We start from the raw sequence: 27,244 nt of genomic DNA, 5'->3' as shown, positions 1-27,244 counted from the left end.
AAGGTGTTGCTCTTGGTTTTGGTATATATATATATATATATACACAACCCTAGCCCTCCTTCTCACCCTTTGGATTGCCTGGTTAGACACAGCACTGCCATCACCCTGTGTCTGCCCCAAACCTCCCCACACAGGGTCCAACATGGCAGCACCCATTAAGTCCATGCTGCAGGTTAAAAACCAGGTTTGATCCAAGAGACTGTTAAATCAATTGTTGCAAGATTATGCAGGGGTTCAAGTATAAGCTGGATTGACACTAGAAGGGGTGTGTAAGCAGCCCAAAGACTGAGGAGTAAACCTCCCTAAGCCTGTGCTGAATAACATCGGGGGAGCAGCTGAGAAAGCCTTGATGCAAGAGAACATTCCAGAGCACTCAGCAGCTCTTCAAGCACAGGCAATGAGGCAGGGAATTGTGGAAGCTCTGGCTGCCAGGAAAATTATACCATCACTGCTGCAGTATGCATGTTTCAGCCACCTGCCCCACAAGGCAGGTATTGGATAACATCAAAAACGCAGCAAACAGAGACGTTTTTAAAAGGACTGCCCTCAATAAAGAACAAGACCTAAGAACACCTCATGATATGCAAAAGCTGACTGATACTACCTTGAGAACTGACCAACAAGGCAAAAAATGCTTTCAATAAAGCATCTCAAGTCATCCAAAAAATGACAAGCACCAGTCCAATCTTTGCTTCAGCACACACTGGAGAACAAATTAAGTCAGGACTCTGTGTTCCTTTACTACCTTTTAGTCTTTTTTGCACTGATTTTACTGTAACTGTATTTTCATAATTTATATAGAAAGGTCATCTTACCTCATGTCCCCTGTTCTCTGATTTTGTATTATTGTACTGTTTAACATAGTGTTCCTAATAAGCTCTACATCTTTACAGTCTGTATTCTACAGTGGCAGCTGGTAATCCAAACCTTTAACATACACTTACCTCCCAATATTTCAGTGGTTCTAAACTTGCTTCAGTTGAATTCTGAGTGTGGGTATAGTTTCAAGCTGTTAAATATTCACAACCTGTTGCAGTGTTTTTTTCTAGGTGGAGCAGCCAAAGGTGTTACTAAGCATTTCCTGCAAGGTTTCTCAGCACTGGGTATACCACAAGAAACTGAAATGGATTATGGTTCAGCCTGTGTTTCCCAGGAAGTATATTAATTCTCTAACTAATGGGGAATAAGACACACTACAGGTATCCCACATTCCCCCACAGGCTTTCCCTAAAATGCCTCTTAGAACAATAAAGAAGAAGGAATAACTATTTTGCTATCTACTATAGAGAGGCTCAGTAAAGTATTTTATGTGTGTATGCATATAAAACAGGCAGGCATGTTTTTAAAAGAGCTGTCCTTACAAAGCTTCCTGTTTTGTAGAGAGTGCAATCCAGGAAAGCTCAAGCTCGCAGCTAGTATCTATAAATTATTACAAATACATTCATTAGGCCAAAGCTTGCATGACCAGTTCATCTAAACAGTAATAACAACTCAGACCACAGCTGAACTAGGTTAACCTTAAGCAAAAAGCCTTTGCTGTGTCTCACTTGTCTTACCACTCTCAACTAACCCTTTTAACATAAACAATTTCCTTCCTGAAGGCCTGCCATGCTAAACCTGAAAACACTTCCTTATGTATTTGTCCTTGTGTAAGTGAATAATGGGAAATAGAAACACTTTTTCTGGGAGACTACATTCTAATAGATTTTAAAATTTTGATTTATAGAACAGTAATTTTTTTCAGCATTAATTTCTATATGCTAAAAGGACTATTTAGAAATGAACTCAGCTAAAAATTTAGAAGCTCAGTTGTTTCCTAGTTAATTACAGATTCATTAATTGAGTCTTCCTGATATGACTTCATGCTGTAATTTCAACATGAGCCTGCATGATGAGTTATTCTTACTCTAAGGATAAACACCAAGGCATCTATGTGCCTTAGAGTCCAAGGAGAGGGTAAAAAAGCAAAGAAAGTCATTAGAAATCAGTAGAATTCAACTACAACTGCTCCTTTATGTCAGTGACTGAAGTTTCCATAATTCCAATGATAAGTTTTCAGGAAGTATAAATTTTTTAATTACAGAGATTTAGAAAACAGTAGTAATGCCACACAAGACCCATTAGAAATATAGAATTTATTTCTCATTACATTCAGACAGCAATATATTGCAGATTTGGACGTGCCATGTCTCGTATCAAAGCTGACTTACAGATCCTATGTTTATAGTTGTGATAGCTATTGCTAGCCCAGGAAACGCACAATGTGCTTCTGGAGTGGCTCTCTTGAGGACTTCAAGCCATTAACAATAATTTTTGCAGATGGGATCTCCTGACAATCCACAAAAATTCATCTGTCATAGCCTACATTATCCAACCCTAACTGTACCTTACCTTTACAGTTCCAGAGCTCAAGAAAGCAATTTCAACAACAGCAATGGACAGGGAGATTGAGGACTTGCCCCTCATCTTCCCTCAGGCAGCAGTTCTCAATAAAGGCAATACCATGTTATAAGGCAACCAAATTCCTCATGGTCCATGGTCTGTGCTTTTGGCAGGCAGCTCCTTTCCCATCCTGTAGGGTCTCTGCAGCACTTGCTTCCATTCCCTCCTTGCACATCCAGGTGCAAGCTAAGAAAAATAGTCAATCTTACAGTTCTGACAACATCCTAAAGCATGTTATTTAAGCCATCTACAACAAAAAGTCTGTGAGCAACAGGAAAAAAAAGGACAAAATTTTGTTATGTTTAAACCTTTAAAGTACCATGAACAAGAGGTATCTTCACAACCAGTGTCCTGACAGCATCTGTTCAGTGTACTTCCCTTCATCCTTACAAAATCAGAAAAACTGAGGTGTTTTTTTTCATCTTTTCACTCTGCAGGCATTCAACTTGGGAATACCAGGAGCTGCAGTGCATCATCACATGGAGATGGAGAGGGGCAGGATAGTAAAAGAATGAACAGGGAGGAACACAGAGACGCTGCCCTTGGCAGGCTCTGCACCAGCCACACAGAGAATATGCATACACACAATGAAGGATTTCCTTGTTTCCTTGCTCTATTTTTTGTCAGGTTTTTTTTAATTTAAAAAAAACACATTATTCCTGCTAAGGCTGGTTGTGCAAAGTTACTTTTCAAGAATCACCATTCAGTCTGACTCAGTTTCTGCAGACAAGCTTCCTACTGATCCATTTCTCACTAGCATCTTGCTGTAGTTTTTCTGCTGTTCTTCTTTGAAAGTATCTTTGACTTTCGCTCGTTTCAGACCTCCATCCCTGGAACAGAGCAAGAGCAAACAGTAATCCATCAGGGCTGTTACTGTTATCAAACCATGCATTACATTAAAACTCTACAGTTGATTAAGGTAGGCAATCTAAATTAATATTATTATTAAAGGCTTTTTTTCAGAACTTCTATAACATCCAATTTTAAGCACATTTATTAAAGCCTTTACCTTAAGCCACAATGCTTGTACAGCTCAAATTTTGAATTCAGCCCATTAGAGCAGTCTATTCATGTTGGTAACAGGCTGTACCTACAATAGAAATCTCTGGCAATCTGGGATGCTACTTCCCCAGTCTGTAGAGACAGCCAATGTTCTGCAACACTACAGCTGTTCCTTGCCTTACATTTTTCAGAGCTAAGTCTCATAATTGACTCTATTTGCCCATCCTCTTCATCTGGATTTTCCTCTCAAGTTTGTGTCATACGAAATTTAGGCATTATCCTGCTACTCACTGAGGCAGGACATGAGAACGTCAGAGCAGAAAGCCTCAAGGCCTGTTTTATTTTTTTTTGTTCATCAGACTTGCCAAGCGATCTCACTTTTGCTACTTAATCTCAACATGAGAAACAACTGTGAATGGACCTGCTGCAAAAGTATCAAGCCTTTAGATGAAACTCACTGAACGCTACATGCTCCAAAAACTTTATACATCTTTTACTTTCACATAGGTGCATGTGGAGTTACTCCATTGTTTTCCCTGAGTGGAATGAAGTGGTGTTGAATGTTATCTGTCACAAAGCTGAGGAGGGAAGCACCTATCAGTCAAACTAACCACAAATAGTCCATTAAATCTAACAAGGATTCATCACTCACCAGGGGAGTTCAGTCAGTCCTCCTTGACGAGCAATGGCTGACCTCACTCTGTTGGCAAACTGAACAGCATCTTCACCTTCCTTCAAGGGTCATAAATTCAACATAACCAAAGCAGAGAGAAGTCAACTGAAACAGACTTTCATAACATTTTTTTATCTGCCTCATCAAATTAGCTCACTGCCAAACAACCCACTCCTTATCATGCCAACATCACAATCTGATGTTCTCATGTGATAATAGCTCATTTTTCCTCTAGAGTGTTGAAATTAAGAGAAAATTTTGCTTCAACAAGATGGAACATTACCATTATTGCTACTGTGAACAGCATTGCATTTACTGCAATCCTTTGCATATTTGATGCACTGCTCATGGTACCAAGCTGCATCATGAAAAATCATACATCAGTCAGCACTGACAAAATCCAGTATAAAACTGATTTGGAGACATAGGGTGGGTAGAGGTTTTGGGGGGAAAAAAAAAAATATAAAAGTGCACTTGCCAACACAGTTAAGTTCTTAAATAGCAGTCAGGCAACCAGGTGCTGGATTACCTTTCTAACCATTGGTGGCAAGTACCACACGTTGCAAACGATGGCCCAGCTGGTCATTATTCGCAGCAGGTAGCTCACAATGTTGTACTTGCTGCTGTTCCAGAAGGCATCTCCAAACTGAGGATCATACTGCCAAGGATCACAAAAAACAGTTGATAAAGCCTTTCCCCAGACCATCACAGCCTCTCAAACCTGGGATTACATGGCAGAACCAGCAGCAGATGCCACCCATTTGCCTGAACAGACAAAAGAATTAGTTCTGCTGTGAGCACGATGCTTCCCTTCAGCACTGGGAAGGACTAGATGGATTTCTCTTCCTTACAGCTTTCTGAAGAAGAAGCTGACCTCATCAGGGCCTACCAGCCAGGCTCTATAGGCCAAGGATTTCACTTTAATTTCAGCCACTTATTCTCCAGGAGCCATCCACAGCATATACCAAATTGCCAGGGCTACTGTTCTTTCAATAGCAGCTGTATTGAGACAGCTTCCTGCACCTCTGACAAAATCCCATCCCAAACTCTGAAATTCAGCAGCCAGCTATTTCCACTTACTTTGATTGCAACAGGATAGATTGTCCCTCCTATTTCAAAGCTCCCCTTCTTGAACATCATCACAGATGTATTGTTTATGCAGGTGCCTGTCCAGAAGAGAAAGTCATTGCTTCACACAATCATTTTAGTACAACACAACATCCACATACAGGTCTTACCACAAAGAGCCTGCATTTGCTACTCACTGAGTCAAGCATCTCTCCCCTGCTTATTTTTAGCCTTTGTCTTGTGACTGACTCCCTGAATGTAGCCAGAAGGTGTGCAAAACAAAAAGCACAATGCTGAGGTTAAATCTGTAGGACGGCAAATCAATAATCTCAGGGCAAAATAAACAATCTTCCCTTTCTTCTGCCTGCAGCTTCTGCCAGGAGAAGAAACATCTAGGGACAGTATTGTGTTGTCTCCATGTTTATTCATCTTGCATTAAAGATGGAAACCAGGAATGCCCTAACAAAGTTGAAGCCAGAGGTGAAGATAGATTTGAGCAGAGGAAGCCATGAAAAAAGAACACGGATGATATCTACACTGAATGGGGATAAGTAGTTCAGCTTCTTACCTTCTGGAAAAATTAAGATTGGAAGCTTGGTTTTGTCTGCCACATGTTCCCTGAGTCTGTGGAAGCAGAAGGAAAGCTTAAAAACCAGCTCCTTTCCACTCTTCTTTCCCCAGGCAGGTGCATTAAAAATACCTTTATGTATTGCATACATATGAAACCAAAGCCTTTTACTAGACACTAATTTGTACTTGCTTTTCCACAGAAACTGAAGCTTTGTGCCTGACATCCCTTAGGCACCTGGAGCACTACATTGAGGCAACAAACCTGTTTTCTTTCCTCTATGTTATTTTACTAATGTCTTTCAGAGAAGCCAACCATTACATGCCATTAAGCCAGTCCAACTAACTCTAACCTTCAAGGAATTGCCTGCATAAGAAAAAAACTTATTGATGCAGTGGTCCATCCAGCCTCTGCTGTTTAACAGCTTATTTCTGAAAAAGGAGACTTCTAAATGCCTACAACTCATACTACTTGAATACACTTGGACAACTTGGCAAAGCTGTCCTGCTGTGCAGAGGTCAATAAGCCAGTGAAGAAGTTAACCTGTCCAAATTAACCTAAAGATTTCTCTACAAATTAGGAAAAGTTTTTATCTCTGTACTACAGTGCATTCATGGGTATGCTTTTGGTGACATCCTGCAGAAAATCACTTCTGTACACAGCTTATATTCTTACAACAGGATATTTTGCCTCTCACCCAAACAGAAAGCTTTTTATTTCTGGTGGCTCACAATTTCCAGTGAAACTGAGACAGTTTTTGTCACAGAAAGCCAATTTTATCATCAGTATTTCTTCAACAGAAAGTACCAGAAATCTTTATGTCCTTTCAAAATACACATCTGAATTCATCACACGAGTTATTATGCTGAAGGCTTCCCAGCTGAGATGCTTTGCGACTGTCTGCATTCCAAACCTTCCCAGAACCTTTGATCTGAACCATGACATGCTGTATAAACGTTTCAAGCCTAGGTGACCTGGGAACCTGACATTCTGACTGCAGTGCACTGCACCAAAGCCCACACAAGCAAGCACACTCAGGTCATTCTGAGCGATGCAGTGTGCTGCACACACCCCCTGCAGCTCATTCCCAAATCCAGGTCTTTGAGTGCCTCCCCATACCTCCCCAGGCAGGCAGCCCAGCACACACCTCACCTTTTTGTCACTAGATGGCGGTCCTTCATCTCAGAGCGCTCGAACCAGACGTGAGGACAGGCTTTGACTGTGGCTCGCTGGATAATGCCCATCAGCCCACCGTGAACCTGGCCCACCTGCAAGCCCAGCAAGGCACATCAGTGTCTGAGACACCTGAAAGGCAGAACCTCCTCCTCTCCACCCCTCCAAGAAAATCCAACAAACCCAAATGTACTGAGAAGCTGCAAGCCAGGGCTGAGCAGTGACCACAGAACTGTTGAAATGCATTCACTTGAGAGCATATAGACACTCACATGGAAGCCTATCTCAGCTACTTCAACAGATCAAGAACCTGGCATTGACACTCCAAGGACAACTTCTCCAGCACATAATATAGACAAATTTCAACACAATTTACACTTTTCCCCACTGACCAGCGCTCAAGCAAGCATCTCTGCTGTGAAAATAAAGTACTAAAGTCCACAAGCAATACCCCACAATCTTTCCTGGTCCCTCTGCTGTAGTTATCTTAGATCTCCTCATACCATTGCATAGCATCCATCATTTGTCAAAATGATCGCATCTATCGGTGATGTGTGGTTGGCAACACAAATTCCTCCTTTCTGAGGCCTGTTTTCCCTGCAATTACATATTTTTTTGTTAGACTGCTAGTGCACTAAGCACCACATTACACACCAAATATCTCCATGAAGCTGTCAGGTGAGTCACCCTCCAGTGTGACATCAACTTGCAGCTCAGGAGAGCAGTCCCCAGTTCCAATGGGATGGCACACACATAGAAGCATATCCACACTTTTGCTCACTCACTTGTTATGGTAATGGATAGTACCAGACAGAGCTCTGACGAGGATGCGGGAGCACGTGAGGTGAACCACTTCACTCAGGTAGTTCTTCACTCTGAAAGAAATCAGACTTCTGAAGCATCCTGGAAAGCAGCTAGACACACATGCAATATTCTCCAGCCTACTCAACACAACTCAGGGCTGAAATTTTCCTGGTATTCTGGAGCACAGAGGGATGTTCCCAGCTCTACCACTCACTTGCTACAGCAGCTCAGCCAAGATACATCACATCCTTCGTGTCACTTAAGCCAGGCAAGGCTGTCCCCTCTTTGCTGGGTGTTTTTCATCCCAACACTACTACCTGCCCTACAATGCCCCATTTGAGTATCTCATGGCAGCTGGAGGAACCCATAAGAAATCATCAACCTCAGTGCCAAAATTGGTAAGAATCCAACCTCAGCTTAAATTCAAAAAGCCATTAAAACAAGGTCCACAAATTTGTGGGTGGAATGGACTATCAATAGTCTGTTTTAAGTACAAATCTGTCCACTCCCAATCTTCAGGTGCTTGCCCTGATGCAATTTGGTGAGTTCATCCCACACACACAGCACCTACCTGCCATTCGGCAGCTGTCCCACTGCTGTTGTTCCCACAATCATGGATGTAATCCCAATGGCAGCGAGGGTAAAGCTACAGATAAAACGGACATTAAACCTAAGTAAGTAACTTTGCTCATTTTAATATTATTTTCCCTCTTTAAAATGGAAAGGGCTTGCAGAAATTCAATTATTCCTCAGCTACCTCACATACACAGTTCTCTAACTCAGCAATTCCCTGACCTATTGCTTAAAGTCATGGTCTGGCAAAGGCAGCACGCTGGAACCCAGAAGCCTAAGAGTTTTGAACTTTCTGTGCTTTCTGACACTAACCCCAAGGGAACACCGCTTTTGACTTGAAGTCTTGGAGAAGGCTTCCGAATTTAAGTGATAAAGTTAGAATCACTGGTGTGTAGTTAGAACAGAAGTGTGTAATTTCATATGGTGAAAGGTTTTGAATTTGGAGTTTTCAGAATATAGTAATAGGTGTAGGACAAGATGAACATTCTTGGGCTTTGTCTCTTTCTTCCTTCTTCGTGATTTCGGATAGTAGTTTTCAGTTGGATAAAAAATCCCGCAGTGCAGGTCACGTATTCAGTTATTGGATCAAAAGCATAAATAATATAGGTGTTAGCTTTTAATAAAACTATTTAGCTTTTAAAAACCATGTAACTAGTTAAATCTACCTCCATTTTGCTCACTTTTAGCTAGTAGCTAGAAGTGCTGCAGAAGTCTCTGTACTTTAAATAAGATTCAATAAATAACCAAGTCTGATCGATAAATCTGTCTCCTTTGTGTTTTAACCCTAACTCTGAGTAAAAGCAAAAAAAGATAAAATAAACCACTAATAAATGATGCAACGAAACCCATTAGCAGCAGATCCAGATACTCCCATGTACACAGTGTCAGGGAGCTTTAGTTTACATTCATTTTGCCAATACACATGGACTTAGGGGAAGCACTCATGGAAAAGATGTTCACCAGCCTTACTCTATCCTCCACAGTGAATAAGGGCTTCTTAACATAAAGGGAGCCTTTAAGCAAGTTAATACTTTATATCTGCCAATGCTGCTCTTGAGTTAAAGAAAGCTGAGATGACATTCACCAAGAAAACACCAATTTACCCGTTCCCAGGCTGACCAAGCCCCTCAGCACCTGAGCTTACCGTAGGGGCAGCAGGAAGCAGTACCGCACTATCACCCCAATGACCCACACAACTGTCAGCCTCAGGCTGATGTAATGGAAGTTGACATTAGTCCTTGTGAGCAGATTCCAGGAGAGCAGCTCTTCTGAGGAAAATCGTTGAGTGACTTCATCTTCCACAATGGCCTCAAACCCTTTTCTGCAGAAGTAGAAAATGTGGGAGAATTCGAAGTCTGCTCGATGCAGAAGGGAGATTTCTTTCTCCATAGGTGTTTCATCCCTTTCAATGATACCTTGGGAAGGAAAAGGATAACCACCTGTGAAAATAATTCTGTGATGTAACAGTCACCCTCCAGACCACTTGTCACTCTGCATTACTCAAGGAGACAAATTTACTGTCAGAGCCCCTCCTAGGGAAGGAGAGAAGCTGTGCAGTTGAACACAGCATACCCTGTAGGAGGCCACTTCCAGTTCCCCTTCCTCATACCAACACCTTGAGCAGCAACTATATCCAGTTCTGTTACCAACTGAACACAAAGCAAGAAGGCAAGCCCTTTCCCACCATCTGGCATGTTTTCAATTCAAACTTCATCCAGGACTCTCCTGTGCTTTCAGAAGAAATCAAGTGAGACCTTGGCCTTTCCATTCCCTTCTGTGCTCTGTGTATTTAAGGGCATTCAATCTCCTTGATGGAGGCTTCCCTATTGCCTATTCCCATCTTTTATCTGGCATTCTGGTGTCCCACAGCCACAATGCTGCCAAAGCCACAGACCACAACATTGTACATGGACCAAACACACTTCCCTGCCTTCACAGCACAAATATTTTCTCTAAGTACAGGCAGACCACACTAATTTTTTGTCTTATTTAAAATCAAACAAAGAAAAACCCTCCAAAACATCACGTCAAAGCAAGTTGTGCCTAGAGGAGCTTTGATTCAGTTCAGCACTAACAGCTGTTTCAGTTGAATTCTGACTACATAATGCCTGGAGAGTAACCTGGAGGGTTCAGAACTGCAGTGCAAATAAGTATTCACCTTCCTCCACCCTTTTCATTTTTTAAGCTTATGGTCTGATAAGCACAAATTTCTCATCAGAACTTTCCAAGGCAAGAACAAATTGTGTAAGCTAAACAAAGATCAAGTAGCTGTTTGCTGGTAAGCAAGTCTGGCTCCAGAAACTGATGACCAGAGAAATCTAGAGTAACAGTTAACCAGAACAACCATCCCCTGAGACATTCAACTTGGATTACAGAGGTCCAAGTTCAGGTTGCCACTCTGTCAGATACCCTCTGATAAATTGCATAATCTCTGTGCTTCCATGCCGAGATAAAAAAAAAGGGAAAGGACACAGCACCCAATTTCATCAAGCTACTAGGAACTTTCCATACAGTAGTATGTGTTTTTGTAGGAAATCTTCTCTTAATGAAGTCTTGCCAACAGAAAATCTCTCAATATATTTCCCATGCCAATAATTGTAACATTTAAATTACAAGTGATATGGAAAATCTTCATATGGTACATAAATACATATGGAAAAACACAGGAAGTCTCACAAACCACTGAGGTAAACACTAAAGAACAACACTGCAACAAAACCTATTAGCACCTTCAGCTTGGAACCTGGCAGCCACAACTTCAAATTGTACCAGAAGGCCACCTCACTGCATCATGCTATCACAAACCTACACATAGAAACCATTAATATGACTCACCCAAAAGGCCACATGCTTCTCAGGATCTAAATAATACAAGCATGCATCACAACAAAAATTTACCAAAATGGACTATGCTTTTGTCATGCGTTAAATCCAAATCAGAGCTCTAATTTTTTATTAAATTTTCCTTGCACTCAGAAAATCTCCAAACTGTGAAATTTCCAGGATTGTGAGTCAATCTGACCTGTCTCTAAGCTCTGTGCTGCTAGAAACAGGTTGTGTGCAAGAAATCAGGGAATGCTCCAGCACCCAAGTACCATCCATCTCTCCAGTTCCCAAAGCTGGGAATGTTTTCTCCTTCAGCCCATTCACACTGCTAGCAAGCTGAGGGAGCAGGGCTGCAATGTCTTGCCTCATCAGCCTGTGCTGTCATTGTCACATGACACCTCATGCCAGCACCAGCTGCCCTGCAGCCTTGGGACAGCAACTCCAAGCCAAGATCTCAGCAGCACGTGAAGGTACTACGAACAGAATTACACACACGCTGCTCTGGTGATGTACTTAGCCTTCTTGTAACCACAACTCACATTTAATGGCCTTTAATCTCTTGGCCATGGGTAGACCTGAGCTTGCCAAGGGCAGCACTACTCAAGAGTACAGCAAACATTACTCTCAACAACAACAAAAAAGGCTATAGTCACTGTTTTTCTCAGTATTGCAGCACAAGCCCCAAACCTTCAAGCTCACATACTCCAGTCAACTAATTATACCAAGCTCAAATTTGACACTATCTGCTTACATTGTAAGTAGATCTACTTAGTAGTATCTACTTAGTACTATCTAGTAATTAGCTCCTTAGTAGTATCTACTTATGTAGTAACTAGACACTACTAACATAATTTGCATAAGCTTTTCATTTATGAATGTAATTTTCAGATCTCTTATTAGCATTTTTGTCTGGTTTAAACCCAACACCTTGAAGACAACCCAGCCAGCACCCACACAGGGAGCTGAGAGCCCTCTGTGGTTATTCAGCTGCAGTGAGATAGACACCTACCCTTCAGGCACCAGCTCAGCCACTGGGTCCAGCACACACTGCCCTCCAGCACAGAGGGATCTTGAGATGACAGCACCATGTAATTCCCCATGTAAATACATCAGCCAGCACTTCTCTTGAAACTGTTCCTTATCACACCACCAACACAAGGGCACTGGCTGCCCTTTCTGCCAAGAGATGTAAAGCACACTGGATTTGATACTGCAGAGAAAGGTGGTGTCTCCTCAGTCGTGCCCACTTGTTTTTTTGGTGTGGGTTTTTGTTGTTTTTTTTTACTGAGGGACACAATTTCAAAGTATTTGGGGAAGACCATTTTTGCTGTGCCAGGGAACAGAAAAACTTGCCCTTGCACATACATCTGCAGTCCTCCCTCCTATCCTGACCCCCTCCTAGTACTGGCTGGGTGGTCAGGAAAGACGTAAGAGGTGATACACACATGCTTTCAGCATTTACACACAGGTGCATACACACAAACATTTACCTTTACCCTGTTTTAATCAACTACTCTGTAATTCATTATCAGCAGGAGTTTCTCCTCCCTCAGTAAATATTGTGTAATGCAATTGGGCCTCTCTGTCTGCTCATGTTCTGTCACCTCAGGGGATGCCAGCTTATATAATGCACTCTTAGACCTACACCTGCCCTGGCCCTCAAGTACTTGCTTCCACAGCCAGGAACTAATCACAAGTCAGTTACTCCTATGCTTAAAAAATTCCCAAGAGCAAGATATGGAGCCCAGCTTGGCACCACATGTCTCCCCATACTTTCTGAAGTAAGGAACAGTTAAGACTCCAGCTTCTAGCAGAAAGAGCCACCTCCAATAGGGAAAGGTTTTAACTTTTTATTTCAGATATACAAAGGACATTAAAAAGGGCTTCAGGCTAGCACTGTGATCCATAAGACTGCTTGAACGTAGCCTGCATGCAATCATCTTTATGAATTACCTCAGGCCATTTTTACTATCTCTAATGGTCCTCCAGATAGTGAAGTACACTCAACTTAGTGCAGGTTCTGAACCACAGCACATATCAACACTACATACCCCCCAGCTGCACACAGGAGAAATACTTGTAGCTTTTATTTTTATTTTTAAGATAGCTCAAAGAACAATCTACTGGCTAGGACATCTCTCCCTTGATGTCTCCTTACTGGAGAAGAAATAACTATGTGTCAAACAATCAGATGTCTAGGAGGGTGACAGCCAAAGCAGCACAGTGTGGTCTCTTGCCCTCCCACTGGCCCATGACGTGATGGGGCACCATCAGCCTTACAGGAAGAAAAAGGATATCTTCCTGCATCACTGACAACCTGGGAAACAGACAACATGTCCCTGACAATTAGCTGAAAGGACTGCTAACCTTGCCTTTCCCCCTTTCCTCCCAAAAAAACCCCACAACTTCCAGGACACAGGTGAGTGATATAGGATGTACTTTTTCTCAGCCATTTGAAAGTCAGCAATTAAGCAAGAAAAGTTTTAACCTGTTTTCAGAGCTGCTGTGCAGTACTTCCAGGTTATTATCACAGGTGCTGACAGTTGCATCTGCTGCCATGAAAGCCAGTTCCATGCCTGGCCTCCAGACAGTGTGATCCCAGTGTTTGCAGTACTGACAAGGACATCCCTTTGGAGCTGAAACACATACACAGCTCAGCAATTCAGTCCCCAATGCTGGATCATGTTCACATGAGCTAATCCACAGGCTCAGGTAACAACTGACTTGTCTGCTAACTGGCAGGCTGGGCCTGCTTCCAGCTGTGCAGCCTAAGGAGGGAGCACACAGAAAATGCTTACACGGCTGCCAAATGCTGTCAAAACAGAGCAATTGAATAACAAAACTGAAGCATTCAGGAACCAGGAGGAAACCAAGTGCTGGCTGCAATGCTTTGTTCAGCCTTCTCCTGTTTCCTGGGCAAACAGACTTCTCTCATGGCTCCAAAGTCTTTAAGCCAACTCTGACCTACTACAGCCTACCACAAATCACACACAGTATGGGTTAAGATATAAAGAACTAATTTCAAAACTAGGCTAAAGGAAGAAAGATGAAGCAACTTTTCAGCTGTCTTTCTACAGACAGTGAGTGTAAGAAGTTTGGCAAACACTGATACTACCTCCAGAGGGTAAAAGGTCAATAGCACCAGACTAAAAAAAAGACAAGTAGCCCACTACACACTTTCAACTTGCAATCCTACCACAGAAAAAACACTGAGCTTTGGAAAGAAAAGTGCTGTCCAACAAACTCTTAGATCTCTTCAGAGAATATGAGTGTACTCTAATGTTGTAAGCATCAGGGTAAAGACAAATTTCAAGATGAAAATTAACCCCATAATAATACAGAGATGTTTTTGCTATTGCTGAGCAGGATTTACAGAGCCAGGGGCTTTCCTGTTTTTCCTACAGCCAGGCTGATGAGGAAGTTGGGGTGCTTGGGAGAGTGGGAGGAGGCACAGCCCAGACAGGTGACCCAAAGTGACCAAAGGGATCTTCCCAACTATATGGCATCATGCTCGGGGTATAAAGCAGGACATTTGGAGTGATGGTGTTTGTCTTTCCAAGTCACTGTTACACATGATGGGACCCTGATCTCCTGCCTGCCCATGGGAAAGCAGGAAATTCATTCCTTGTTTTGCTTTGCTTGTGTGTGTGACTTTTGCTTTCCCTGTTAAACTGCCTTTATCTCAATCCATGGGCTTTCAGGCTTTTACCTTTCTGATTCCCTCCCTGATCCCACTGGGGCGGTGAGTGAGCAGCTGCCTGAGGATAAACCACGATTTTCAGTGAGCATGTAACATCCCACCTCTTCTCCAGTTCTCTCAGGCACACATCTAACTGCTTCATTTGAGAAGGCCTCAGTACTCCAACTCCACAGCATGAGTCTCACCAATGTGACTTTAGCCCCAGCTCTCACCATTAGCAGTAGGAGTCCGTGGCATCTGTGGCTGTGGCTTTTTGGCACCTTTTTGTAACCGGATAGTGGCCCACTGCGAACAGAAAGAAAAACATTGATTTCACAAATGCAGTATTCACTTAAGGAAAAATGTCACCCAGAAAACCAACAGTTAGTCAAAGACAAGTTGTGATTTTCAAAGAATATCTTCGTCAGGTAATCATTGTAATCATCATTCATCTTCCTAAGATGTGTCCACAAACCCAAACCCATACACAGTTCTTATGAAGAAACTCAGAGTAATTAATAATAATTAAAAAACCAAACCAACACTCAGTTCTAGTCAGTACTTCCCAGCTCTGCTTTCAGTCTTTAGAGAGCCAGCTCAGTGCTCCACACGTGTTTCAGCTCCAGTTGAGGTACACAGCCACCAAGAGCCTGAAAGGTCTCTGTCAGCCTTGCTACTGCCACAGCAGCCCCTGAGTCCAGGCTGCATGGAAAACCCCAGGAGCTGAGCTAGACACGGAACACACAGCATGTGTCCACAAAGCTGACAGACCATCTCAACCCAGACTGTCTTCTTTCAGAGTAGTTTCATCATACTGAAGCAAAAAAACCTAAAAAGTCCTAGCTGGGTTAAGTGAAACTGAAGCCTGCACACAGCTGATTTCACTAAAAACCAAAAATAGCACTTGCAATCATGGGAAGTTTCAATTAAATTCAGACTCAACCCAAAAAGGATTGCACCCAAGTATTTTCCAAGCTGAACAAACCTGACATTTCCCTTGACTCTGCAATTGCTTGTTTCTTGGCACCTTCACAGAATGGTAGGATGATTTGGGTAAGGAGGGATCTTAGAGGGACCTAGTTCCAACCCCCTGAACGTTCTACCAGATCAGGTTGCTCAGAACCCCATCCAACCAGGTCTTGAACACCTCTAGGGATGGAGAGTTCCCAGCTTCTCTGGGCAATGTGTTCCAGTTGCCTGCTTCTCTCTGGGCTTAACAACCCCAACTCTCTCAGCTCTCATTCTGAAGCTCTGAGCAGCAGAAAAACAGGCCAATTCACCAGCTTTAGGGTGAGCTACAGAGAGCCCCTTCCCCTGCCCTTGGGAAGGGCTGACAGCTCACTGGAGGTTTATCTGCTCTTTTCCTGTGGGTGGTCTGAGAGAATGAGATTGAAATAGGGAATAAAATAAGCTCTGCTCTCCAGTGAGTGCCAAAGCTTTCCAGCTGCTCTGGCTCCTGCAAAAGCAGGGCAGTCAAGAGACTTTGTCTCATTTCCAGCCCTGATGAGGCTGGAGCCAGTTTAACCTGTTCTCAGGGCAGAAGGGTTTCTTGACCTCCATCTGACTCAGTTCCAGAGAGCTTTTATATAGCCCTCTATCTCAGGCTTCATTTTTACTGGGTTAACAATTATAATCCTTTTTCCACCCCAAAGCCTGTGATGTCAGAGAAGCCCTTCTGACCTGAATCCTTCCTTTCCCCACACGGTAGACTTGTTAAAGGATGGAAAGCTCAGCCAAATAAAGCTGATTCAGTGGTTCCCCATTACCTACATCTATTCCTCCTCCACAAGACACCTTTCTATTTCTAGGAACACTGTTACAATGGGCATTTTCAAGACAGACAGGTGACTTGGTAGAAATGAGCTCATATCAAGACATCAGGAATATTATCCTGTTCAAATCATGACAGCTTAATCAGTATCAAAGACATATTTTTTTAAGAACATACAGACGATGCTTGGTCTGCACAGGAAGGACCCAGCCCCACGTTAAACCATGCATTTTTCCACCTTTCCCCTCCAAACGAGCTGTGGGACATGTAGAGATGTAGTTCCCTTCTGAAAGCTCAGCACCCTGACTCATGCCATTACCACCACCATATAACTTCCCAGTATGAGCCAATACTGCTTACTTTATCAGGTTTTGCTGAATCACAACCTCTCCTGCCAATATAGTCACTCATTTTCCCAGTTCTGCTGCTGCTAAGGCAATAGCTCTTCCAGGAATTAATTTTAACTGCAGAAATAACTCAGCTTTTTCTGTAGTACTCAAATACTTTTAGTAACTTTCTGTCTACACATCATTCTTAGCAGTACTGTGACCATAAAAGTTCTGGGAAATACCAAACTGTTAAAGGAAGAACCTATTGACAGCACTGTCATTTTATATTTTGCCTATGGAATGCATTTGGGGGTACAGAGGGACCAGCAAATACATTTACACAACCATTTCTGGCCAGACTTGAACAGCTGCATTCAAGGAATTAGAATCTCCACAAACAGCTAAGTCACTCATCACACAGAGGAACAAGAGCATATTTGGCTAATGGTCTCAACCATACACACCAGCAGAAAAAAATAAGTTTTCACCTTTCAAATCCTCTCAGAGGGATAATCAAAACCTGGAAGAACAGTTTGTTTACTGCTCAGAAGGAGAATGCAACACTCCCTTCAGAAAGCTTTTGTTACAGAAATCCAGAAGCAGTTATGGATTCATGCTAGACTATGTCAAAGTCTGAGGACTCAGGTTATTGAGACAGGCCTTTGTAATGCCCAAAAGCTTGCAACACCCCCCTGAATGGCAGTATCTTCTGACATTTTTCCATGCAAAGGAGGCAGCACAACCTTCCCAAAGCAGAGAAATTGCAGGGTCGTGTCACTCAAGTCTGTTTCCACTGCTCAGATGCATTTATCAGCCCTATTCAGAAAAGCACATTCCTTCTTCCTGAGTGGTCTGACCTTTGCTCCTCAGGTCCACCCAACTCCAGAAAGGTGCAGCAGCCCACCTGGGGGCTGGGGGGGCAGTGGCAAAGACAAAGCCAGGAGAGGCCAGTTCCCTTTGCCCTCTACCCGTGCCTTCCCAGGAGATGGAAGCGCTGCCATGAGCCTGGCACCAGCGTGGCACCCTGTGCAAAGGTTGCACAGAACATGCCAGGGACAGCTGACTTGTGCTCCACAAGTCAGTGACTGAGGCAGTTTGACATCCCATGCCAGCCCTCTCAGGAGATTTAAGCACACTCAGTAAAATAGGCAATGACGAGATCAGCTCTCCCTCTTGCTCAGGAGTGTTTGGGCATTCCTAAGGACTCACATCTACCAGATGACACAGCAAACAAGTTCTAAGTTCTCTGCCAGCTTTCTTCTTACCTCAATCCATCACATTTCCAAAAATTATGTGTGTTCCAGCACCAAGGAGCAAGAAATGAGAAATTTTTACTAAACATCTAATTCTTTCACATATTCTCAGGCACCTGCATTAAAGGCACTACCACCAAAGCCAGAACCTCAACTCTGATGAAGTGAAAAGCTTGTTTATATCCAGGCTGGGAAACAAAAGAGACACCACCCACAGGAATGTAATTCCCCTTCCTTCCTGCTAGTCAGGGATATGTGCCACCCATCACTGCTTCAGCTGGTTCCTATGCTGAAGGACAATGTTATGCTACAAAGACCTATCATCACAATGTGAGCTGATCCACCCCAGAGAGGGAAAAACAGTATGTTTGTGTATTAGAGATCAAAGCATGGAACAATTATAAGCCATAGCCTCCCTTCTACTCAGGAAATGAGCAAAAAGCAGACTGGCAATTCTTTTGGATCTCTCAGTAACACTGGCACAAATCTAAGTGGCTTCTCCCAGCTGCTGCTGAGCTGGCAAGTCCCAAGGACCTTGGTGCAGACCTGTGTTTTTAGTAGGGAGTCTTGAAGTAGCTTTGGGGAATAAGTATAAAACAGGCTCCTATACAGATTAAAAATAGTTCTATAGTGGGGCTACCCACTGGACTGAAAATGTAAAGTTAGAAAACAGCATGATCCCACAACTACAAACATCACAAGTCTGATTTTGAAACTTTAATATCCTAACTGCTGACAAGAAAGTAGCTTGGATGCTTTAGTTACACAATGCAGAATCTGAAGATACCACGCTTTACTAGGCAAGGAAAACATCAACTTCCCCCTGAAAAGTTCACCCTCCTTATCCTCCCAGAAAAGGTCTCTAATTTATCAGCATTAAAAAAAAAAAAAAAAAAAAAAAAAAAAAAAAAAAAATCCAAAGCGACCAAAAGATCAATTTCACTTAGCCATCACTAAGCAACAGCCACACACAGAGGACCTATACAGTACTTGAGAAACATAGTTGTCTATTTGGCAACTGTCTTATCTGGAATTAGGAAGGGCTTTTGATACCTCTTGTAAATGTGTGATTTTTGCCTCTGAGGTCTGACTATCTCCAAAACCAAACCTGACATGTCCTTTCATGAAAGCACCTCTATACATTCTTTGCTGTGATCAAAAGACAAAGCATTAGTAACACCTCAGAGTGTTGCCCTGTTCCTTCCCCTAAGAAATGGGGCTTAGCCTTTCACCTCATTTACCACCTTTACATCATCTCTGACTTAATGTTTGAATTTGTCAGAAGGGAGAGATGACTGAGATCTGCAATCACATGGAGACAGACACTGGTGTTCCTCTTTTAAAGGCACTAGCAGATCAAAGCCAAAAGTTTATGTGCTAGTTTGGGTGAGCACTCATCCTTGGAATCTCTCCAAACCTCAATAACAACAAAGATTGCAGAGCACATCCCACACAATGCCACCTTGTTTAACACAGCAAAATCTGCATGCCACTTATTGGGTTGTTTTGTGTGAGGCAAGCACCACGAGGGGCAATCAATTCCAAGTCAGGGCAAAAGGTCTTCTCTCATCTCCTGGGCACTTCTCATTCTGATGGGAACCCTTGGCACTGCCTCCAAGGAGCTTCCCAAATTCTTGTGCACACAGGAGTTGCACAGCAAGTCCTTCCTGGTGGACAGGTATCCAATGAGCAAATAAGAGTCCAGCTTTACAGGATAACACCAATGGCATCAGCAAAAGGAATGCCAAGCAGCTTCTTTTACAGCAGCTTCACAAATTCTTCTGTCAAGGCAAGCTCTAAATACAGCTGCTGTTATTTTTTAAACAGCATTTGCTTATCAACAGTGCTCACCTGCTGTAAAATTGAGAGCAGTTTCAGACAAGAGCTGTTGACCTGGAACATGGTACATTAATTGCTGATGCAACCACAGGAGAGGGCAATCTCCAGCTCTGCCAAACTTACTGATGTGCAAAGACTCTTGATTTTTAAATCTGTGGTAAAAAATACATAAAGGCCTTCAAAGGCCTGAGGTCTACGTTAATACAGGCTGGATTTACTTCAAGATTCTGCATAAAATTTGCTAAAATACTATTCCAAAAGTCAGTGTGAGCCCTGTAAACAAGGGTGCATCATTCACATCAGGCATGTCTCCAAGACATGCTTCTCATTACCATCTGAGCTGGCAGCCTGCAGAGCTCTTGGATTCTCCTCTGCCCAGCAGTCCTTGAAGGATACCAATTATACAGACAGAGGCCTTCATTGACTCCATGCAATGACATTAGTCAGCAAAGCTTGCTGCCCAGGCCAGTGAGTTACACAAGCAGCAGTCAAAGCCCACAATGATTCATCTATTTATCAGCTTGGTCCTCTCCTTCTCCTTTCCCCACCCTCACACCCTGTATCATACACAATCCTAATGGTGACTCATGGGAAGAAGCTGCAGCCTGGCATACCTAGGACACCTGCCTTGCACAGCCACCATCTCCAGTTTGACCAGAGGCACTGAGAGGTCCTTTTTCCTCACATCTAGATCCATTCATACTGCCAAGGTTATCTGCAACACAAGGAACTTGGGCTTAACCTGCAGCTACAGAATAATACTGCACTCTCGTCTAGCAAAAATACACTCCCTACAGGCAGCATAATAAGGTATCAGAAATTGCTTCTGTTACAAGGGGCTGCTGTTAGACTCTCATGGATCAGTTACAGGACATGAAAAACACCTACAAGTGCAGCATCTGCTGTGAATTACAGCCAGCAAAAGCAGCCACACAAGAAGTACTCTCTCTGCTCACTGCAAGCCCCCACAAAAAGCCTTGAGAGACTGGGAAGGGGAGTGCACTAAAAGTGCTTGCAGTCATCAACAAACCAGAAATAAATAATACTGTGTTGTTAGTTAATAGCCACGTTGGTTTTTTCCTGACAAATGTGACCTAAAGACCTGACTTCCCTCAGGCTTCCTTGTTTCTTAATATTTCACAAATATTATGCACCGCACAGTTTAAAAACACAACAATTTTTTCCCATTAGAACGGGCAAGCAGAGCAGTCTGTACAAAGTGTTGCTGACAACTCAACTGTCTCAGACAGCAAGGCACGCCCCAAAAAGAGAAAACAACCCAGCAGACTGGAAAAAAAACCCCAAAGTATTTAACAAGGTGAGCTGCAATCCATGAAGCAGAGGTCATCACTTTGGGGTTGTATTGCTACTGCCAAATATACAGACACACAGCCCAAAGCAGTCCTCCAGATTTTCTGCAATCTGATGGAAATAGAGAAACTGATCCTCTGTGACAGTGGCTGCTCTATGGGCCTCAGTGAAAGACAAAGGACCTGCTGAAAGGCTGGATTCTCCAGTGCTTGGCAAGACAGCTCCAATGGCATGCTTGCAGGGGCCTTGACACAAGAGTTCACAAGAGGCACTGGATTAAGACAGACCAAAAATGAGACCAACAGGTAAAGATTCACTAAATTTAAAGCTGGAAGCTATCTGCTGATGTTTAAAAACAAACAGGGAGCAGTGCAGCGTGCTGTGACTGCAAGAGAGAGTCCTCAGCATCTCAGCAGCAGGGAATATTTCTGTGGCAAGTGACTTCACAACCATCAGGACAGCAGGTGACTAGTCCAGACTAGCTCCTGGTAGGGGCAAACAGCTGCTGGAGATGTTTCTGCAGCAGTACTCCCACATTTAAAAAAAACATACTAACATGGTGTCAGAAATCCTTCTATATTAACACTGGAAGGAAAGCCACAAGAAAAAAAAATGAGCAATTTCCTAAAAGTTTGCTGAGGTTGTTTGGTAAGGTAATTCAGAAGCAAGTTAATGCACTTTCAGCAGGCTTTCAAATAGGAACTGGTCTGCCTGCTGCACTTCTTTAGCACAACTCTCCACACATTTTCTCTTAACACATTGAAAAAAAATACAGCCATATAGGAAAAAATATATCCATATAAAGCTGGTAATCCCTAGTGCAGCACTTAAGGGTCAAATGCAGCCCAAGAGAAGCACATCCTCATCTGTACACACTGCATTGTGCTTAGCAGCATGTACTTGCTGAGGCAGCTGAGCAGAGAGAAAAATCTATTGTGCACCAACTGATGGCCCTTGTCAGAAATGTCAGATGGTCAAAGTACAAAAACACTTTGTTTCTAAAAGGAGCTTTCCCCTCCCTTTTCTTGGATCATGCAGCACCAGGAACAAACTTCTGCCCTCCTGAAACAAGAAAAAAAAGATTTTTTTTATTTTTTTTTAATTGTCAGGGAAAAATTCAAGCACAAGCCCCCTGTCATGTTCAACTTGCTCCATCCCACAGCCTACACAACAACTGAACACCACAGACTCATTCTTGGATGTCTTGTTTTATCTGACATGACCTGAAGAGGTATCTCAGCAAACTGTAGAACTGTCCTTGAACTATGGACAGACTTGGACCCTCAAAATAGATTGACTGTCAAAAAGCAGACGTTGTAACCTGACAACATAGGCCATGTAGGAAACAAACCTCAGTCACTGTGTCCTTCCACTCTGCCAAGACACGGGATACAAACAGGCAAAACCAGGGAGCAACTGGGTATCAGCTGGGATGCACAAACAGCCACCACTTTGCAGACAGTCCTGTAATCTGGCTCATTAAAGAAGCAACAAACTGAACACTCTGCAGGTGCAAGAGCCCACCCTCCTCCTGGGAAAGAGGGGAAAAGGCCTGGGGAGATCCAGGGCTGGGAGAGGAAGAGGAAGCTTAAGGAAGCTATTAAGTTCACACTGCTGAAAAAGGCCTCAGTCATCAGAGAACGCAGCATCCTGTGACTTCACAGAGCCAAAAAACTCTTCTAGGAGAAGACTGTGCACATTCAATTCGACATCCAGGGAAGTGTCTGACACTCAGCTAGCAGCACATTTCACTGTTAACATGACAGTTATAACTATCCCTTATAAAAAGACATACATCTTTCCAAATTATTTAATAACCTACTTCTTAAAAGTCTGATATGCAAGGATAGAGGACTTTTCCTAATATTACTCTGATTAATATCCACAGTTTACATACTACACATCTTCAGGTGCTCTTGCAGGCACTGCTTGGACCTGGCTGCAGACAATCAGCCTCTGTGGGGCTTCTAACCAAGACAGACCTGTGAGCCAAGAAGAGGAGACATCCCAAAACAAGCCACTTCCTTTTAGGGATTATCCCCATGGAAGCATTCTGAGGACAAAGAATCCACAAGTAAAGCAAGGCCAAGCTGAGATAAGCAGAATACCTAGGTGGATTGAGCTTTTTCACCCTCCCACAGCAAATCCAACTTAGCTGACTTGTCTCAGAATACTTCAATATTTCACTGCCTTTTCTTTCATATATGCATTATTTTATATCATATCTATGTCAAATATAATTATGTATTAATATAATTTTTAATATACGGAGCAGCATGCAATTCCAGAAAGCATTTCATGCAAAAGTAATAGTGACTTGCAAGATAAGTCATTATTTCCTCCCTTAGGCAACAGGAGAGCTCTCACAATTAACCATCGTCAATATGCCATGAGATACTTCTCCATAATTTTGCCCAAAACCTTTTGAGTCACCTCTTGTTGCAACATTTGATGACACTAAAAAATAATGATTAATGATCTAGGAATAAAGAATGTAAATTGTGGTTATTCACAGGTCATCACAAGTCATCTAAACAAGACTATCTCACTAGGCCATCTGGATTGCTCCCTCAGGCCAGGGTGATCTTTACTTCCTACCTGCTATTCAAATCCTTTTTTCCACTAATAACTGCATCTTCTCTGCTCAACAGCTATCCTGATACCATTCACAGTCCCAGAAAGTACTCCTGAGCAGATTCATTCTCACCCAAAAGCATTAAAACATTTTGACTTAAGATGCATTTAACAAATACTGATTTAATAGGTGGGATTTTTTTAGTCAGGCACTGAAATACACGAACAAGGCTTGCCTGAAAGCCTCGAAGAAGATGAAATTAGACAACATTTACTTTCCATAGTCACATACTGATGTATATTGCATGGCCACTGACTGTGCTGTGAGTCATCTCACTTTTCCTCCTTCCAGCTGTTCCCTTGGCTTGGGTGCCCCTCCTCCTTGGAAAAAGCGTAGTAAATATTTAAATCTGATCGTGTCCAGCAACAATTTAAAAACACTCTTCCTCACCACTACCATGAGCTTCAGAGGGAGGGTTTTCACATATTAAATACGCCCCACGCAGAAAGCAGGTTATCTGTGGGAAAGTGGCTATCCCTGAGGATTTAGGGGCAGATGGCAACCGAGGTGCTTGGATGGGAGCTGGCGTCTCTGAGCATCAGCACAGCTTTATTTAGAGCTTTATTTGCCCCCTCCCCGAGCATGGCTCGGCATCATTTCCCCGGGTGGAGCAGCGAGCACTGACAGCCTCGCCCCGGCCATGGCACAGCCTCAGGTGACAAGCTTTACCCCGCTCTCCTGCGGCTGCGGGGAGAGCGCTCAGAGCCGGCAGAAATCAGCACGGATCTCCAGCTTTCCCGAGCCGGCAGCGCTGATGGCAGGCAGGACGTGACCCAGCCGCTCTCCCCTACAGCAGGAGGCAGACGGACCTCGAGGATATCCAGGATATCCACCCCCACAGCCCCGGCTCCCCTCGGGAACACCCCTCTTCCCCTCAGAGCTGCCGCCTACCTCCAGCGTCTTCACCAGCACCCACATATAGGCCTCGGAGATGCCCAGCGAGACGCCCAGCGCCGAGGGCACTATGATGAGCCCGAACACCACGGCCAGCCAGGCGGTGCCCACCTGCCCCACGGCCCACACGACCTCCATGGCGGGCACGGCAGGGCAGGGCAGGGCAGGGCCGGCCGGCAGCAGCGCGGAGCGAGCGGCGAGCGGGCGGCGCCGCCTCACGCCGGCCCTAAAGGCCCGCGGCCGCCCCGGCCCGCTCCGCCCCCGGCCCGCCCCGGCCCGCTCCGCCCCGGCCCGGGGAGCCGAGTGCCCCGGGCTCCCGAGCGGTGGGGAGCGGCCGGAGCCGGGGATAGCGGGTGGCGGGGAAGGCTCCTGGTGCGGGAATAAACGGCTCCAACGGGGGCGGCACCGTGGGCTGGAGCGGGGAGGAAGCCCGAAACGAGCAGCTCGGCGAGCAAAGGAAAACTGGGAAAAGCTGCTGGGTCTGTGAATATCAAAGAGGACAGCTAAAGAATGGAAAAGGGGCGAGAGGTCCGCCTGTGTTTTCTCGCGAGGGTCCAGCCCCAGCCAAGCTTAGCCCAAGCAAGTGGCTGCCCGGTTTGTGCACAGCAGTGCTACCGCACCTGGCATGACACAATCCACCACTTTCTTACGGTGTTAGCCTTAAAAAAGCACCCCGGGGAAAGGGAATAGCATCATCTTCCCAGAAAAAGGCAGTCAGCATAATTTCTGCGTGCATCTTTCATAGCTGTTTCATAGAAATGGGATGTTTGGTGTGCCTCTCCGTGTATGAGAGATCAGAAATGTACCTGAGAGACAAGTGCTTAGGATCCAACAAAAAAGCCTGAGTTGGAGTCCAAGGCCAAAAGAGCTATTTCCAGGAGAGTCATGTGGACAAGGGCGTTGCTTTCTGGCTCCTATTTTTGGCTCTGGTGTCTCTCCTCCTATTCTTTGCCTCATCTGGTTAAATTATTTCTCTGAGGCAGAAGCAGGATGATCCCTGATAAAGTCTCTGGACACAAGAACCACAATTGTCCAGCTAGACCTGACACTGCTAAACAGCACTTCAGCATCTTCACTCTTCCAAGTGTTTACTTCTGATCATGCCCAAAAGGCCCAGTTAGGATCAAGGCCATAACCTGTCAGTGCCATACACATGGTAATAAAGAGTTTTTATTATCTTCACTACAAGTGGTTTTTAAATATTACAAAGATGTGTGGATCCAAGTCAATTAAAAGTGCCCAAAGCCCAGAACAGAAAGAAATCAAAATAACATTGCTTCCCAAACTGGCTGATGTAAAACACTCACAGATAAGATATTTTAATTTTGTATTTTGTCTGTTGCTTCCCAAGCAGAAAGTGATACAGGTTTTTTTAGTACTTGTTTGTAAATTTTCCTCTGGGGTGCAAATGGCAGAGGCCAAATGCCTGGTTGGTTTGTTTGCATCTGGCATTAAGGAACTAAAATCTTCATCCAAGGGATAGATGTAGGCCAAGCAGCAACAGTGGATGCTGTCTAGATCCTGAGGAAAACAGCACAGTGTTCACAGTAATGGGTCACACAGCTTTGTATCTCCCTGACATTTCAGTACCTTCACCTAATCAGCAATATCTAATATTGCCATCTGAAGCAGAGATTGCAATGCAGCTAATCCTGTGCAAGGCAAAGTGTTGCTTTGTGGGTTTGTTTAGAAAACAAACCTTGAGAACTGAAAACCTTTTGACTTAGTCCCCGTGCTTGTTAACCTCTGCTTCAGTGAAATGGCACACCGTGTGTCAAATTTGATGGCATGGGAATATTCCTGAGTCTCAGAAGGCAGAAATCCATCAGTGTACCTGGAAAAACCAAAGAAGATTCTGGAGACCTCTCCTTGTAATATTCAGCACATGGAATTAAGGCATTGCTTTTTTTTGCTGCAATAGCCTGGCTATTGGCCCTGCTGGCCCTGTCCTCAGGTTCCATAAACAAAGAGTAGGAAGGGAGCAGTCTCTACCAACACTTCTGTTTTAAGAGCAGGGGAAGGTGGCTGGGTTGGCCCCTGCTCTGACTAGACAACTGTGGATAAAACACTGAAAATGTATCATGGCAGTTTTAGGCACAGGCAGCCATCCTGTGTGAGCTGAACAGCACCAGGACAGAGGCAAAACTCACACATAAACACATTTATTGCATCCGGGCTTCCCCTCCATGCTTGCATGAATAATTCACAAAGCCATTAATGTTAAATGGGAAGGAAAAAAATCAATTCTGTTATGGAGTTGCTTGTAAAACCACCTTCTCTGCCTGGGACAGCAGGAAGGAAACATGCCTGCTCATCCAACAGCCTCCTGGTGACAGAGCTGCTACCAAAGTCCTGTCATGACTGTGCTGAAGCTCTTTACCAAGTGGCCTTTGCCTTTTAAAGA

The 27,244-nt window shown here is 43.8% G+C and overlaps 1 protein-coding gene across 2 annotated transcripts; it reads right to left on the bottom strand.

Moving 5' to 3' along the window:
• Positions 1 to 2,120: 2,120 nt before the first annotated feature.
• Positions 2,121 to 25,397, bottom strand: LOC130252834 (glycerol-3-phosphate acyltransferase 3). Of its 2 annotated transcripts, none has more exons than XM_056490828.1 (12): positions 24,838 to 25,397; positions 15,042 to 15,114; positions 9,448 to 9,742; positions 8,302 to 8,376; positions 7,712 to 7,801; positions 7,430 to 7,523; positions 6,906 to 7,021; positions 5,754 to 5,809; positions 5,198 to 5,283; positions 4,647 to 4,775; positions 4,097 to 4,176; positions 2,121 to 3,272 (listed from the first exon to the last, which is right to left on the bottom strand). In XM_056490828.1, exons 1-12 carry the CDS (start codon positions 24,976 to 24,978, stop codon positions 3,146 to 3,148), a joined length of 1,362 nt encoding a protein of 453 aa, XP_056346803.1. In that variant the 5' UTR covers positions 24,979 to 25,397; the 3' UTR covers positions 2,121 to 3,145. The 2 variants fall into 2 exon arrangements, with proteins under 2 accessions (XP_056346803.1, XP_056346802.1); XM_056490827.1 differs by having other exon boundaries at positions 9,448 to 9,718; positions 24,838 to 25,098.
• Between the last annotated feature and the right edge of the window lie 1,847 nt (positions 25,398 to 27,244).

The sequence above is a fragment of the Oenanthe melanoleuca genome, chromosome 4, assembly GCF_029582105.1.
Source record: "Oenanthe melanoleuca isolate GR-GAL-2019-014 chromosome 4, OMel1.0, whole genome shotgun sequence".
NCBI classification, from domain to species: Eukaryota; Metazoa; Chordata; class Aves; order Passeriformes; family Muscicapidae; genus Oenanthe; species Oenanthe melanoleuca.
Note: the sequence above shows the minus strand (reverse complement) of the source record. Positions and strands in the feature narration are given on the sequence as shown.

What these genes read in the sequence shown, in the direction of transcription:
- LOC130252834 (XM_056490828.1), bottom strand. Translation starts at nt 24,978, where the DNA reads ATGGAGGTCGTGTGGGCCGTGGGGCAGGTGGGCACCGCCTGGCTGGCC. An exon ending in TGCTTCCTGCTGCCCCTACG is followed by an intron (nt 8,377 to 9,447) that starts GTAAGCTCAGGT and finishes TTTTATCTGTAG; the next exon opens with CTTTACCCTCGCTGCCATTG. An exon ending in AATCTTAATTTTTCCAGAAG is followed by an intron (nt 5,284 to 5,753) that starts GTAAGAAGCTGA and finishes TCTTCTGGACAG; the next exon opens with GCACCTGCATAAACAATACA.